The sequence below is a fragment of the Tympanuchus pallidicinctus genome, unplaced genomic scaffold (assembly GCF_026119805.1).
Source record: "Tympanuchus pallidicinctus isolate F22 unplaced genomic scaffold, pur_lepc_1.0 scaffold28, whole genome shotgun sequence".
In the NCBI taxonomy this organism is placed as follows: Eukaryota; Metazoa; Chordata; class Aves; order Galliformes; family Phasianidae; genus Tympanuchus; species Tympanuchus pallidicinctus.
Window position 1 is genome coordinate 1915057 of NW_026294745.1, and position 13917 is coordinate 1928973.

The 13917-nt window shown below is 41.6% G+C and overlaps 1 protein-coding gene across 1 annotated transcript; it reads left to right on the forward strand.

Moving 5' to 3' along the window:
* Nucleotides 1-1074: 1074 nt before the first annotated feature.
* On the forward strand, nucleotides 1075-13134 carry ANAPC5 (anaphase promoting complex subunit 5). Its single transcript, XM_052690908.1, has 17 exons — nucleotides 1075-1329; nucleotides 1407-1486; nucleotides 1913-2022; nucleotides 2389-2584; nucleotides 3832-3898; nucleotides 4718-4819; nucleotides 5228-5418; nucleotides 6301-6382; nucleotides 6883-6972; nucleotides 7856-8037; nucleotides 8516-8651; nucleotides 8885-8959; nucleotides 9714-9835; nucleotides 10994-11101; nucleotides 11610-11757; nucleotides 12357-12519; nucleotides 12905-13134. Exons 1-17 carry the CDS (start codon nucleotides 1126-1128, stop codon nucleotides 13117-13119), a joined length of 2271 nt encoding a protein of 756 aa, XP_052546868.1. The 5' UTR covers nucleotides 1075-1125; the 3' UTR covers nucleotides 13120-13134.
* Nucleotides 13135-13917: the final 783 nt, after the last annotated feature.

The window sequence follows — 13917 nt, forward strand, 5'->3', positions numbered from 1 at the left end:
TTTGGGTTTACTATTTGAGCAGGTTCAAAGCAGGACTGTCAGCATGACTTGCATGTTGAGTTTGGAGAGTTACACGGAGCGTCAGGATTTGGGCCAGATGTGTCATTTCCTTGTCTCTCCAACTTCTGCAAATGCCGACTGCAGCTCTCTTCTCTGCCCCTCCCTGCAGCTCACTTTGCCATTTCAGTGCTTCCGCCCAAGCTGTCTTACTTTGTTTTCAGGAAATACCACGAAATTAACCTTTGTAACATAACAGCTGCAGCTGTTTCCTGCTTTTTATGTTCAGATACAGCTGAACAAGTATTAGCTCAATGAGATCTGGGAAGTTATCACTACTTATGCTCACAACAACTAATTACAGCATTAAGCTTCTTCAATATAAATGTATTCCAGAAAATTACTCCAAGCTCGATTTGCCTCCTCCTCCTCCTCTAACCACATCCAGGCGTGAATCAGGAGTGCCTGAGTTGTAATCCCTGGTGATGTGCAGATGTGTAAAAATGGTGACTTATGAGTTGCTCCTCCTCCTTCTCCAGTAAGAAAATAAATAAATAAATGGAAAGAAAAAAGAAAATAAGAAAAAAAAAAGAGACAAAAAAAAAAAAGAAAGTAAAAAAGAAAAAGAGAAGAGAAAAAAAGAGACAAAGGGGAAAAAAGGAAAATAAAACTAAAGAAAGAGATAAAAAGAAAAAGGAAAAAAAAAAGAAAAAAGGGGCAACGGGGAAGGGAAGAGAAGGGGAGGGAAGAGAAGGGGAGGGGAAAAGGAAAAGGAAAAGAAAAAGAAATAGGAAAAGGAAAAGGAAAAGAAAAAGAAAAAGAAAAAAGAAAAAAAGAAAAAAGAAAAAAGAAAAAAAATGGGAGAGAGAATTATTGCAGTAATCGGAGCGCTCTGCCTGGAGGCAGGGCACCATGATGAGACGTACGATGTGTTACAGATGGTGCGGTCCGGGTCCCACCGCCGCCCGGAACGCTTCCCCTCGGCTCAGTCTGCCAGCCGGTCCAGAGAGAGCAGAGCACAGATCCTCCTCTCATTGGTCACGGCTCCTCTCACGTGACGGAAGCCGTGGCGGTGATTGGCTGGCGGGCGTAGCTGGTTTCCCTGGCGCGAGGCGTCCGGGTGCCGCTATGGCGAGCGTGCACGAGAGCCTGTACTTCAACCCGATGATGACCAATGGCGTCGTGCACGCCAACGTGTTCGGCATCAAGGACTGGGTCACCCCTTACAAGATGGCGCTGCTGGTGCTCCTCAGCGAGCTGGGCCGCTCTGGCTCGCAGCTCGACCAGCTGGAGCGGCGGCGGCTCAACCGGCTGCTGCTGCCATTGCTGCAGGTGGGGAATGGGACCGGGGGGGTGGGGGGCCTGACTGGTGTTCTGTCGCGACGTGTTGCTCTCCTCATCATCCCTAGGGGCCTGACATGCCGCTGTCGCGACTGCGCAAGGCCATCGAGGAGTGCTGCCCCAACCTGGCCGGCTCCGTGCACATCAGGTGGGCGGCCTTCGTGGGGGGGGGGGGAGGACCTCGGTTGGGTCCTCAGCTCCGGTCTGCCCCCGTCAATGTGCTGTCTCTGTTCAGTGACAGGCGACACAGCCAGGACATGCACGCTCTCTGGTGTCTGTCCCCTTATCTGTGGATAAACACCTTTTCTGTTTGTTCTCATCCAGGCAGGTTGGGACCCTGGGCAGCATTAGCTGAGGGGGCAGCCAGCTCACAGCAGAGGGGGTTGCTGGGGTGGCTTTAAGGTCCCCCTCCACCCTCAAGTTAAGTCACTCTTTGATTCTGTGAATCAAACTTTTTTTTTTTTTTTTTTCTTTTATTTGAGTTCACTCATCTATACCTGAAGTAGAGGAATATTGTCTGATGCATAATATTTAAACCCTAGAAGAAGTGTTGTTTGTTTGTTTTCCTATTTAGGTTAAAACTCATAGCTGAAGGAGAACTGAAAGATATGGAACAATTTTTTGATGACCTTTCAGATTCATTCAGTGGAACTGAGCCAGAAGTTCATAAAACAAGTGTCATAGGTAACTAGCTGTCATCTCTAAGCTGCTGTTAGCAGCATTCACTCAAGATACAGCTTTGCTTTTCTTTTTATGGAGGAGTAAAGATTATAATATGATCTTTCTCTTTACTCAAATGTTTCGTATTAACCAATAATATTCTGTAGTGTGTACCTCTTGCTGACATTGTTCTGTGATCTGACAATCTGTGAGTTTTGCCACAAAATTAATTTGAGATTTATACTTGGCAGAACTAAGATTTATCAGTTGGTAGACTGAGATGAGATGCTTAACAACATTTAAGCTTCTGGCTATTATAATGATTTCTACTCTCCTCTCTGCAATAAAACTCCTACAGACCATTGTCACAGCATATGTTTTCCTTTCCAGGTCTATTTCTGCGCCATATGATCTTGGCATACAATAAACTTTCTTTTAGTCAGGTCTACAAACTTTACACTGCACTTCAGCAGTACTTTCTAAATGATGAGAAAAAATGTGGAATTGATGAGAATGATATGGAGCTGACTAATACAGAGGAACTGGATGGGAAAATGGAGAAAGAAGAACTTGATGTACCTCTAAGGTAATCTATGAATACTGAAATCTTTTCTAGTATGTCAGCAAATCGGTTATATTTCAAATTACAACTGTATGCATCAAGGTAAACTTGGGCTTCGTCCAGTTTCTACCCAAGATTTGACCCTGTTAAATGCCTTCCTGCTGCGGAGGAGGGGGAGAATGGGACAGTTATGTCACCTGTAGATTCAGAGGCTCTATTCAAAGGTTCTGTCTTTGTGTTGGTGAAATTGAAGGACTGTGAAGAGGTTGTGTCTGTTCGGATTGTTTTTCCTAGAGTCTGATGCACGCTGGCAGAGCTGGGTGGCCTTTCTGTCTCCTTGGTGCCACCGTGTGGTGGCATTTGTAAGTGGCAGCAGTTCTGCTGTTGCAGAAGATGGCGGTACTCCGTTCTCGAGCTCACCCAGGGAGCTGCAAACTGAAGGCCGATGCTGCCCACCGTTTGGTCCTGTGCAGCCCACTGCCGAATGAGTTCTTCCCATATCATGTTAGTGTGCAGTGTGCTAAAGCTGTTGGAGAAATCACTTCAGCTTCCAGTGCAGGGGAAGCAGAAAGACTCCTCTTAGGAAAAGCTAAACTTAACATTTTTGGTTTCTGTTTTTGCCCCTCCCCAAACAGATAAATACATTCATTGACATCAAATGTGAGAAGCAAACACTGAGCCATTTCACTTGCTTGCAAAGTGTTTCACCTTAAGAATAGTCCTGAAAGTGTTTTGTGTACATGTGTACTTAAAGATGTGCCTTATAAATGGTATTTAAGTAAGCTTGTGTTTATCCAAGCTCTGCTATAGCTTGTATCATTTAATGGTTTTTAGCATGTAGCTTTATGCTGTATGTCTGGTCTTTCCGTTGCAGAACATTTGTTTGCTGGAGTGATGGATGTGACCAAAATGCCAGTTCATTTCTTTCTGAACGTCTTCAGAAGGGGAAAACAGGGCAAACCATTGGAATTTGTCACCACCAATCTTATATCTGCTGCTTTTTAGTTTAGTTTTCTTGTGTATTTAGGGTAACAGTCTGACCACGGTCTCAGTGGGCCGAAGATTGCAACAGCACCATGTGAGATCTTTTGGATTGCTAACTTTGATGTGGCAGATTTTACTCTGAATTAAATTTTTTCTTTTTAATTTCCTTTTATGCCTCTGAGCTTACAGTGTCTCATAAAAAATCATAAGGCAGGAGTTCTGAAAAAATGTGTTTCCTTGCATTTTATTTCATTGCCCCTCCTTCTAACAGGAATGCTTTTTAACAGGGAAGAAGAGATATCTTGCAGCGGGCCTCTTTCCCAGAAACAAGCAGAGTATTTTCTTTCTCAGCAGGTATGTTAATTCTGAACAATTTGAGTAAATGATCTGTGACACGATTTTCACCTTCAGTTTTACCCAGTGTCAAGCAGGATGGTTTTTTAGATCTGTAAAGACTTGTTGATTATACTGCATGTAGATGCTCAGTTGAGCTTAAATGTGTTTTCTATCTAAGCATGGGCACTGTATGATGATATTTATGTGAGAAGGTCACATCCATTCTGACTCTTGCTTCATATTTGCTGTCTGCTGAATGTGTAGTTGTGTTGATTATTTCAGCAGATAAGAAAAGATAAGAAAAGAAGCAGAAATACATGAGTATAATTGTCAGTAAATGCTCTGCACACTTAGAGTAGTTTGCTAACAAAATCAAGTGTGTATCTTGTAAAATGCATGTGAAACATTACATAAGTTTAAAGTGACTTCTCAGTCCCATTAGGATCTTTACTATTAAAGATTGTTGAATCTGGCATGGATTTACTTCTGTTTAGTTTTGTTCTCACAAAATAAATAAACAGATCAGGAAGCATACATGCAATTCCAGCAAGCAATCTGTTGAACTAATTCTTGAACAAGAGAAATAGAGCTCTTTCCTTCAAACAGTCCCTCAAATATGCTTTTATTTTACCCGAACTCTCTGATCTCTGGAAAGTGGATGCTATAATGCAGCAAGGAATAAAACTGCCACTTATGTTTCAGTGTCATAACAGAGCTGTTCTGAAATCTTTTTTAATGCTCTCTTCAGGCAGATAACAGAATAACAACCCTGTATCAAAGTATGTTCATAATGCTCAAATTGGAGTTACTTAGCATTGGTTTCAATGTTGATTCTAGGCTTCTCTGCTAAAGAATGATGAAACAAAGGCACTTACTCCTGGATCTTTGCAAAAGGAATTGAACAACTTGTTAAAATTTAATCCAGACTTTGCTGAAGCAGTAAGTATCTTTTTCTTCATCCAAAATGGTTGTAAAGGGATTTCTTTGTGTTTCAAGGATGGAATTGTTGGAGAGTGTTTTTTTTGTTTTTTTTTTTTTTAATTATTGAAACTTGCAAGAAGATGATAGAAACATGAGCAAGTTGCACGTAAATATTCAGTAATTCAGACCGAAACTCCTGGAGGTACAGAAACCTTAATTAAGCAGAGTGCCTAACAACTTGTCTAGCTTTATGCATAGCTATAATCCTCTTAGTTTTGGTGGCACTGTGTCAGTGGTGAACTAAATCTAGAAAATGTCAGGCCTCGCAGTTCCACAGTCTGAAAACTGTTAGGTGGACACCCCTGCTGATTTGGATAACGTACGTTCATTTGATTCAGCTACAGCTGATTTTTCTTCAAATTTCAGCATTATTTAAGCTACTTAAACAGCCTCAGAGTGCACGACGTCTTCAGTTCAACACACAGCCTCCTGCATTATTTTGACCGTTTGATTCTCACTGGAGCAGAAAGCAAAAGCAATGGGGATGAGGGTTATGGCCGGAGTCTGAGATACGCCGCCCTGAACCTGGCTGCCCTGCACTGTCGCTTTGGCCATTAGTAAGTGGGTGTGCTGTACTGCACTGCTCAGATATGGCTTGTAGGCACTGACAGCTGGGCTTTTTGTCCAGTGTGAAAATCTGTTTGAGTGGAGAAGGGAGTTCTGTAATGTGTAATTGCCATAGTTGGGTTGGAATTTTCTAGTAATCATAATTTGTTTGGGTTTGTTTTTATTTTGGCATTTATTTGGTTTCCATAATAACTGGGCCGCTTACAGCACTGTAAAAGCTGGCATTTGTCAGAGTCCCATTGCAGCCTTTTCCTAGGAATTTGAGTTCTCAATTGCTGTATTTCCATAATCTCAGAAAAGTCAGTGGACACAAGTGCTTGTTTCCAGCTATATTCTCGAGAAACTATTGTAGTTTTTCTGTTATACACAAATCAATATACAGTTGATATGAAAAGAATAATTAAAAAAAGCCACCTAGGGATGGGTGTAACTTTATTGATAAAGCTGGCCTACCCATCTCCATGTATGGTTTGCTTTTTTCGACTGCTGCCTGGATGAATCCTGTGGAAGGCCTGGAGATGGCAGGAGATGAGGAAAAGCTAACAGCTCTTTCTGCATAGGCTGATACTTAATGTTGCTCCTTTTCAAGCACTAACCTGGCACTTTGGCATGTACACAGCTTTGAAAGCCTGCGTGAGGCTTACGGTTGCATTTTGTAGTAGCCTGCAGATGTCATCTTGCTCATTAGCCTCGAGAATAGCACATGTTGCTTGATGCTAGATGGAAACCGGAGGCTTTCTCCTTCAGTCATTTAAATCAGTTTTGTTTTTGAGTGCCATATGCATAATTTAGATCAGTACTCTGTACTGTTGTAACACTGTATTTTGAGCACTATGGGAATGCTAATATATTCTTTTTTTGTTTGCTGGTAGTCAACAAGCTGAACTTGCACTTCAGGAAGCCATCCGGATTGCACAGGAGTCTAATGATCATGTTTGTTTGCAGCACTGCCTGGTAAGATAGCCGTGCTGAAATGGAGGTTAGGTCACCTTTGTCTGTGTTATCTGAGCCTTTGCTCAGTGAACTGTTGCAGAACGACTCTTTCAGTAGCATCTCATCAGACAGATCAGTAATCTAAATATGACAGTCCCACAGTGGGGTGATGGATCAAACAGAGCAACAAATGCTGGAGAATATGGAGATTGTGGGATGGTTTTGTTGTGATTCAGGGTTACTTGTTTTGGTCAGAGAGTTGCTCAATGCTGAGGTCAAAGTTTAGTCTTGTGTGTTTGAAAGAGACAAAGTATTTCATAAACTTTCTCCTTTCTGTCTGCTGGATTTTCAGAGTCATTGGCCTTTTCGGCAAACAAAAAGGAGGAAGGAAAGAATTTGTTTACTCTGTATTTTCTTCTGTAATTAACATTAGTATTATCAGACTCTGGAGATGCTGCTTCCTACAGCTGACTTTATAATGGTGTTTCTGGGCATTACTCTGAAACCTCTTTCCTTCCTAGAGCTGGTTACACATCTCAGAGCAGAAGATATTTGATAGCTGTGTTCTGCTGGAACACTCAGTAAACAAATCCTTACACTTTGGTTTGCCAGTAAGTCCGTTTTGTTTCTCTTTAACTGTTCTAGGACAAACATTGTGTGTGGGAGGGCTTGTGGGTTGGTTTTTTTATTTTGGCTGGTCAAAGTCATTATTACAAAATAGGTGATTGGATTTAAACCAACCTGTCTTACGCTCCAAAAATCTATCTGCTTCTATTTATTTTGACTCTTTGTAGTAATAAATTGGGGTTCGTGTGCTTATTGTGAGTGCATTATTGCAAGACTTGCTGTTCTGCCTTCTCACCTGTCCTTTTTCAGGCAGGAGAACTTTGTGGCTGCTAGTTTGTTCCTGTGCACCATTTAGGACTTAGGAACATCATGCAATCTGCTCGAGGGAGGTTCTTAAGCCTCAGCCTTCCCTGAAACTCAGCACTGATGCCTCTGGCAGGGCTTTGAACACATTTTCTTATATAGCTTCATTCCAGCTGAGAAGTCTCTTATGGCAGCTTCCCCTTTGGATGGTATTGTGCCCTGTATCAGTTGGCTGCAACGTCTTTGTTGTGAGAACTGTTCTAAAAGGACCTAAACCCCTGATGTTGGGAGATGAGGGCAGGTGTGGCCAATTGATGGGAAAGGAGAGGGAAGCTCTGTTTTCACAGCTGTTTAAATGCTGGAGAAATCCAGGTACAAGTCCAGTCATCCTCTCTAAGACTGTGTGGGGGTGTTGAAGTTACCTTTGGTATCTATCAAAATAGCATTCATCTGTGTGTGGGTGTGTGTATTTAAAGAAATGCCTGAGGCAGTGCTCCTTTGTCTGTGCTGAATAACATCACATCTTTTCCTTTGGTTGTTTTTTTTTTTCTTAATTTATGATTCTTCCTCTAGTGTTCTCTATTGTCTTTCAATGATTTTGGATTATTTTTTCCCTCTTCCCAGTACCTTGCTTCCCTGGGAATACAGTCCTTGGTTCAGCAAAGAGCTTTTGCAGGAAAGGCTGCCAACAAACTAATGGATGCCTTAAAAGATTCTGATTTGTTGCACTGGAAACACAGCTTGTCAGAGCTTATTGATATTAGTATAGCACAGAAGACTGCAATTTGGAGATTATATGGCCGCAGGTACTTTGTTTCTTTTAAACTCTTGGGTTAGAGCTCTGTACTTGTTAGCACATAATGCATTTTGAGTTATTTATATAGGTGTAACAAGTAACTGTGTGTCTACAGTGCACTAAAATAAAGCAATCAGATTGTGATTTGGTACAGGCTGGATGCAATTACTTCCATTCTCTTGTTCACTTAGAAGTCATTCTGGAGAAGAGATTGAGTCTCCGTTTAGTGGTGGCAAATAGTGCCTAAGTCATTCCTGTGTCCCTGTTTTCAGCATTACTGTACTTTGGCCGAGTGCAGCTGTCAGTATGCAGTACTTGATGTGCTTGCACAGTCTGGAGTTCCCAGGCAGCAGCTGTTTTAAAGGTTCTCATTCTCCCCCAAAACCCCGGCGTACAAAGAAAACTTTTTTGTAGACCACAGTCATAACATGAACTTTAAAAAACGGTGTTTGTTGCTTGAAAGCTAAAAGATGTCTCTCTTGCTCAAGCACCATGGCGCTCCAACAAGCCCAAACACTGCTGAGCATGAACAGCCTGGAGGCCGTGAATGTGGGCGTGCAGCAGAATAACACAGAGGCCTTTGCTGTAGTACTGTGTCACCTGGCTGAGCTTCATGCAGAGCAGGTGAGCTTTATGGCTAGATGCACAAAAAGTCATTTGGGTGAGAGGATGTGTGGGCGGTATCGACAAAGTGTGAGACTTGAATCCTTTTTTGTTCTGCCTTTAATGTCTGCACTGGAGGCAAAGCAAATACAGGGCTTGTGCCTGGCAAGTTCTTGCTGTAAAGGTTGTGTTAAAATCGAGGGGAGGGGTGCTTGCCCTCCTCTATGTTTATCAGTGCTGTTTCTGTATTGCAGGGCTACTTTGCAGCTGCTTCTGAAATACTGAAACATCTAAAGGAGAGATTCCCTCCCAATAGTCAGCATGCACAGGTAGAATATATATAATTTAGCCAGTCTATTACATAACTGTTATACAATAGGATCTAAATTCCACTGCATCTGAATTCATGTCTTTTCTCCATATGCCTGGGGCCATACGTTTGCTGATTTCATTTGGCTCGTGACCCCACCAGAAGCCACGTGGCATAAACTCTCTGCAAAAACATGAAGAAGATGTGCTGGTTGTTTTAATAGCCTCCTAAGAACAAGCTGCTTACATAGAGCTGTAATTGACAGAGGAATACATATCTGCTTTATGAGCACATGTAGAAATTAAATAGTCTGCGCTGATTTCGAGCTTCAAAGTTCTGCTTAATTAGTGGTAATTATTTTAATATATTACACTTCAGAAATAACGTAGAGGTCATCTATTGTGGAACTGGAGAACACAAAAGCATATCAGTCTAAAACATACTGTTTACTTTAAACAGTTCAGGATTCTATGAAATTAGTCTGATTCTCCTTTCTTTGCTGTGGAACAAGTTACTATTTTAAAGCATTAGTCATGATTTCAGTGCTTTTTTACTTAAGGTGTGATCAAATAGGTGAACTGAAGTATTGAAACGTTACTCCAGACCTAACCATTTCTGTTGAGGACTGCAATTTAGTAAAGACAGTAATTGGACAGTGGAGTCAGTTGTGTCTAGACATAAATGTCCCCAGGGGAAAATAAAAGTTCCAACTTGTGGTTAGAAAATGAGCATGTACAACTTCTAAAACTTGTTCCTGGATGTTCTCTGTTTAGCTTTGGATGCTGTTTGATCAAAAAATACAGTTTGAAAGAGCCATGAATGATGGCAGATACCATATAGCAGATTCTCTTGTAGCAGGAATTACAGCACTTAATAGCATTGAAGGAATGTACAGGTAAGTAACCGTGAATCTGCACGTGCTTGCAGGTGTATGCCATGAAGATAATGAAAAATAAAGCAAAATGATTGCTGGCAGTCAGTTGTGTTAATGTTCTCCCCTCCCCAGAGTTAATTATTATCCTGTTGTCCAATCTGCAGTGCTTATTCCTTTAGTGTATGTCCCACAATCATCATTTTTAGTTGCTTATCTGGGCATTTTAAAATCAGAAGTAACATCGGTGAAATTCCTGTTGTTCTAGAGCTGTAGATTTAGCCTGAGAACACAAAACGCTCCTTCAAAATCTGCCATGGTAACTGTGCTCGAGCCTTAGCACAATGCACAGTTTTATATAAGATTGATCTAAGGGATGTAAGGCCAAGTCTCAATTCTGCTACAGTATGAGCTTGAGTTATGTCTTCATCTGTGTCCTAGTTTACACATCTCCAAAGTGGGGCGATACGATTTTTTTTCCTTTCACCTTAATTTGTTCTTGTTTCTAAATGAAAATGTTAGATAGGGTTAAAGCTTGCTGATTGCCAAGTATAAAGAAAATTTGCTGTTGAAAGCAATTGTTTTTAACTAAAGCAAAACACCTAAAACACAGCCAATGGCAGCGAGCCGGCAGATCGGCATTCAAGCTGTGGGACCTGATGCTTGTCCTTCTGGAATTGGACTGTCTGTTATTCCCTGATCTTTAAATATACCACACAGTACATGGGTTTGGGCTGCTTTTACACATCTCCCACAGCTCTGTGTTTGTCTCTTATTTCCCTGTTCTCACTTGTTCCCTCTCACGCTTTGTCCTTGTTGGCTTATGCCAATTTTAGCTACCCTACCTCAGATCTGTTTTTCTTCCACAAATAATCACTTGTGCTTTCCAGTTTGCATGCCCTCCCACTTCTGCTCCCTGTTTGGTCCTTGTTTTTGGCAGTCTCTGTTTTCCATCTAAAGCTGTTTCATGAGTTTGATCCTTTCTGCCTGTGAGTTGTCCAGCAAGCAGTTCTTGGGTCTTGCTTTGCTTGTGTGTATAGCGTGCATTTGTTTTGTCAGAATGCCGTTCTGCAGTCACAAGAAACAGAGGTCACAAAGTAGAGACCTGATTTACTGTATGCTAAGAGCAGATTATATCTCAAATACAAAGATATCAGTGATGTTTTCTTTCTACCACGGCAGAAAAGCCATTGTATTGAAAGCCCAGAATCAAATGTTAGAAGCACACAAGCTTTTGCAGAAATTGTTGATCCACTGCCAGGAAATCAAGAACACCGAGATAGTGATTAGGTAAGAATGCTTCACTTTCAGAGTATTAGAGCCACTTTGCAGTGATTGGAATCGGCCATTTCAATTTGTCTGTGTGCAGACTTCACTGGTGCTCAGATTACTTAAAATGATTTGGGGATTACAAAATAATTTCATATGTTACAACATGGTGTAGGGGAATCCTCAAATCATTACGGGATTGGAACCTAGTAGCCCTGTATAAACTACAAGGTAGTAAGTTTAAAGCTTCATGAAGATTTATGGAAAAGGAAAATAACGCATGCAACATAAATGGAAAGTAGAAACGTGTATGTAATTGTGCCTGTGCTACAGAGCAGTTACTGTTATTCCCTTCTGGTCAGGAGATGGCATCTCCTCTTAAGAGTGCAACTTAAGTTTATTGTATATGTAGAAATGTAATTCCTGATAAAACCAATATTGCTGTGGGTACAGTAATTGTTTGGGAAACAAGTGGACATCTTTCATGAAAAGAAAACAGTTTATAGTTCTCTCCCTCTCTTTTGGATAGTGTGCTCCTGTCAGTAGCAGAGCTCTACTGGAGATCTTCATGTCATACCATTGCTTTGCCTGTCCTGCTGCAGGCTCTTGCCTTCTCTCGAGAATATAGTCTGCAATACTTGGCTTCTGAGACCGTGCTGAACTTGGCTTTCTCCCAGGTATGTTTGATTTGTATCTTCTCAGGGTCAAAGGGCATTTTTTGCTGGGGATTTGGATGCTGTTTTTACTCCTGGGAAATTTAAGAACATAACCTTGTTGGAATTAAAGTATTGATTCTGATGAAATATGTTCTATATGTAAAATCTCACGGGGAAACTGAAAGTTGAGTTCCATGTTCATCAGTAAGATGGATATCTATTTTATGTAATTAAGCAAGCATAAATTGGCCTTGCCTTCATTTCTCCAGTTGTTATTTTTATGCTGTTTGTTTGGCTTTCTAGTAGCACAGTTTGGCATGTGCCTGAATTATAAATAATGCTTGTCATGGAGTTGGGTTACGTTGGTTTTTCTGAGCTGGCAGGGACCCAGTTGTGAGCACTGACTGGGGTGGAGAAGCCATGCCAGATCTTCTCAGATAGTAGTTCATGTCTGCTGATTGGCTCTGATTTACAAGACGATCGTGGGGTAAAAAATAACATCCTTGTCTGTAGCATTTCTGTGTTAGAAACAGATTTGGCTTACGAGTTATGGCTCTTCTGAGAAGCTGCTGCTCTCAACCATGGATTCTGGTATTAGAACAACAGCATTTCTCTTTCAGCTGATCCTTGGCATTCCTGAACAAGTCCTGAATATTTTGCACATGGCAATAGAACCTGGCTTGGCCCATGGAGCTGTGCTAGACAAAGGCTGCGCCATGTTCTTGGTGGCCAAGTGTCAGGTGGCTTCTGCAGCTTCCTACACTCAACAAAAGAAGGCTGAAGGTAATGTCAGGGGAAACTCTCCCCTCTGAAACTGAGCTCCCTTGAAAAGTGCTCCCCAGTGTATATGTTTAAGTCCAGCTGCACAGTCGCTGTTAACAAAGTTTAAACAATGTAATGGAGTGTGTTAGCTAGTAATCAATTAGGAGAATTAATTAGGAAGTGGTTGTTCAATAGATGAAGTGTTTATCATAGAACGTTGTTTATCTGCATATTCAACACCTGTACTTTGCAGCAAAGATTGAATAACAGAAACTAGCTGATGTTGCTAAGACACAAATTGTTCTGAAAAGCTGAGGAATTTGTAATTGGGCTCCTTAGAATTGAGCTGTATTGCTTGGAGTTGCTGTGATATTGTTCTCTATATGGCTGTCCCCTTTTCTCCCAGCTTTGGAATCTGCTATTCTGAATCTGAACGAAGCTAAGACTTACCTTGCCAAGGTGGACTGCAAAGAGCAGCTCAGAGATGTTCTTTACTTCCAAGCCCGGCTGTTCCACACCCTAGGCAAGACCCAGGAAAGGAACAAATGTGCCATGTTGTTCCGTCAGTTGCACCAGGAACTGCCCGCTCACGGTGTCCCCTTAATAAATGCCTTCAAGTGAAGCATTCAGAGATGAGACGTGGTTGTTTTCCTCTTCTGTACAAATGTCTTTTGACTATATTTAACCATCTGTGTTTCAAAGTAATTGCCAATAAATCATGGTGTTCTGTGGAACAAGCCTGTATGTTGCTCGCAGTGACGTAGGGGAAAGTATAGGTTTCCATCCATTTCACTCCTAGTCTGTGCTTGAAATTAAGAATAAGAATTGAACATAAAAAAAGACTCTTGACTGCAACACAAACACGCTGAGGGGAGCAGCACAGTCACGATGAAATAATACCTGCTCTTAGTGGTGACGTATTTGGAAGCATTGCTGGCTTTGTGAGCTCAGGTACAAAAAATAGTGGAAAATGTAGGCGAGGCTTGTGTGCTTGGTTTCAGTGGTACAAAATGGAGAGTCTCAATGAAAATGGTTCCTTGCATTTAACCTGTCTACAGGCACTGTTTACTTTTCAGAAACAGATGGTGCTGGCAGAAGGGAAAAACAGGATTCAGTTGGAAAGGTGTAATGGTGCAAAGTCCCAGCGCTGCTGTGTTAGATGTGTTCTTGTGCAAAGAGTGGCTGAGAAACATTAAGTGTGCTGAACAGGAGCCCTAGCTCAGCTGAAATGGGTTTGTTTGGCTCATAGGTGCTGGGTATAATTGATCTGAGCTGGCTTTGTGTATGAACAAGTGAGCACCACAGCTAACCTTGTGAGAAAGGACTGGCAGCCCTGTCCTCAGCGTGCCGAGTCCCTTCACAGTGCTACTACATAAAAGCTGCACATCATTAGTGTAAACAATTGAAATATCCTGCCAG

What these genes read in the sequence shown, in the direction of transcription:
- ANAPC5 (XM_052690908.1), top strand. Translation starts at nt 1,126, where the DNA reads ATGGCGAGCGTGCACGAGAGCCTGTACTTCAACCCGATGATGACCAAT. An exon ending in TGCTGCTGCCATTGCTGCAG is followed by an intron (nt 1,330 to 1,406) that starts GTGGGGAATGGG and finishes CATCATCCCTAG; the next exon opens with GGGCCTGACATGCCGCTGTC. An exon ending in TCAACAAAAGAAGGCTGAAG is followed by an intron (nt 12,520 to 12,904) that starts GTAATGTCAGGG and finishes CTTTTCTCCCAG; the next exon opens with CTTTGGAATCTGCTATTCTG.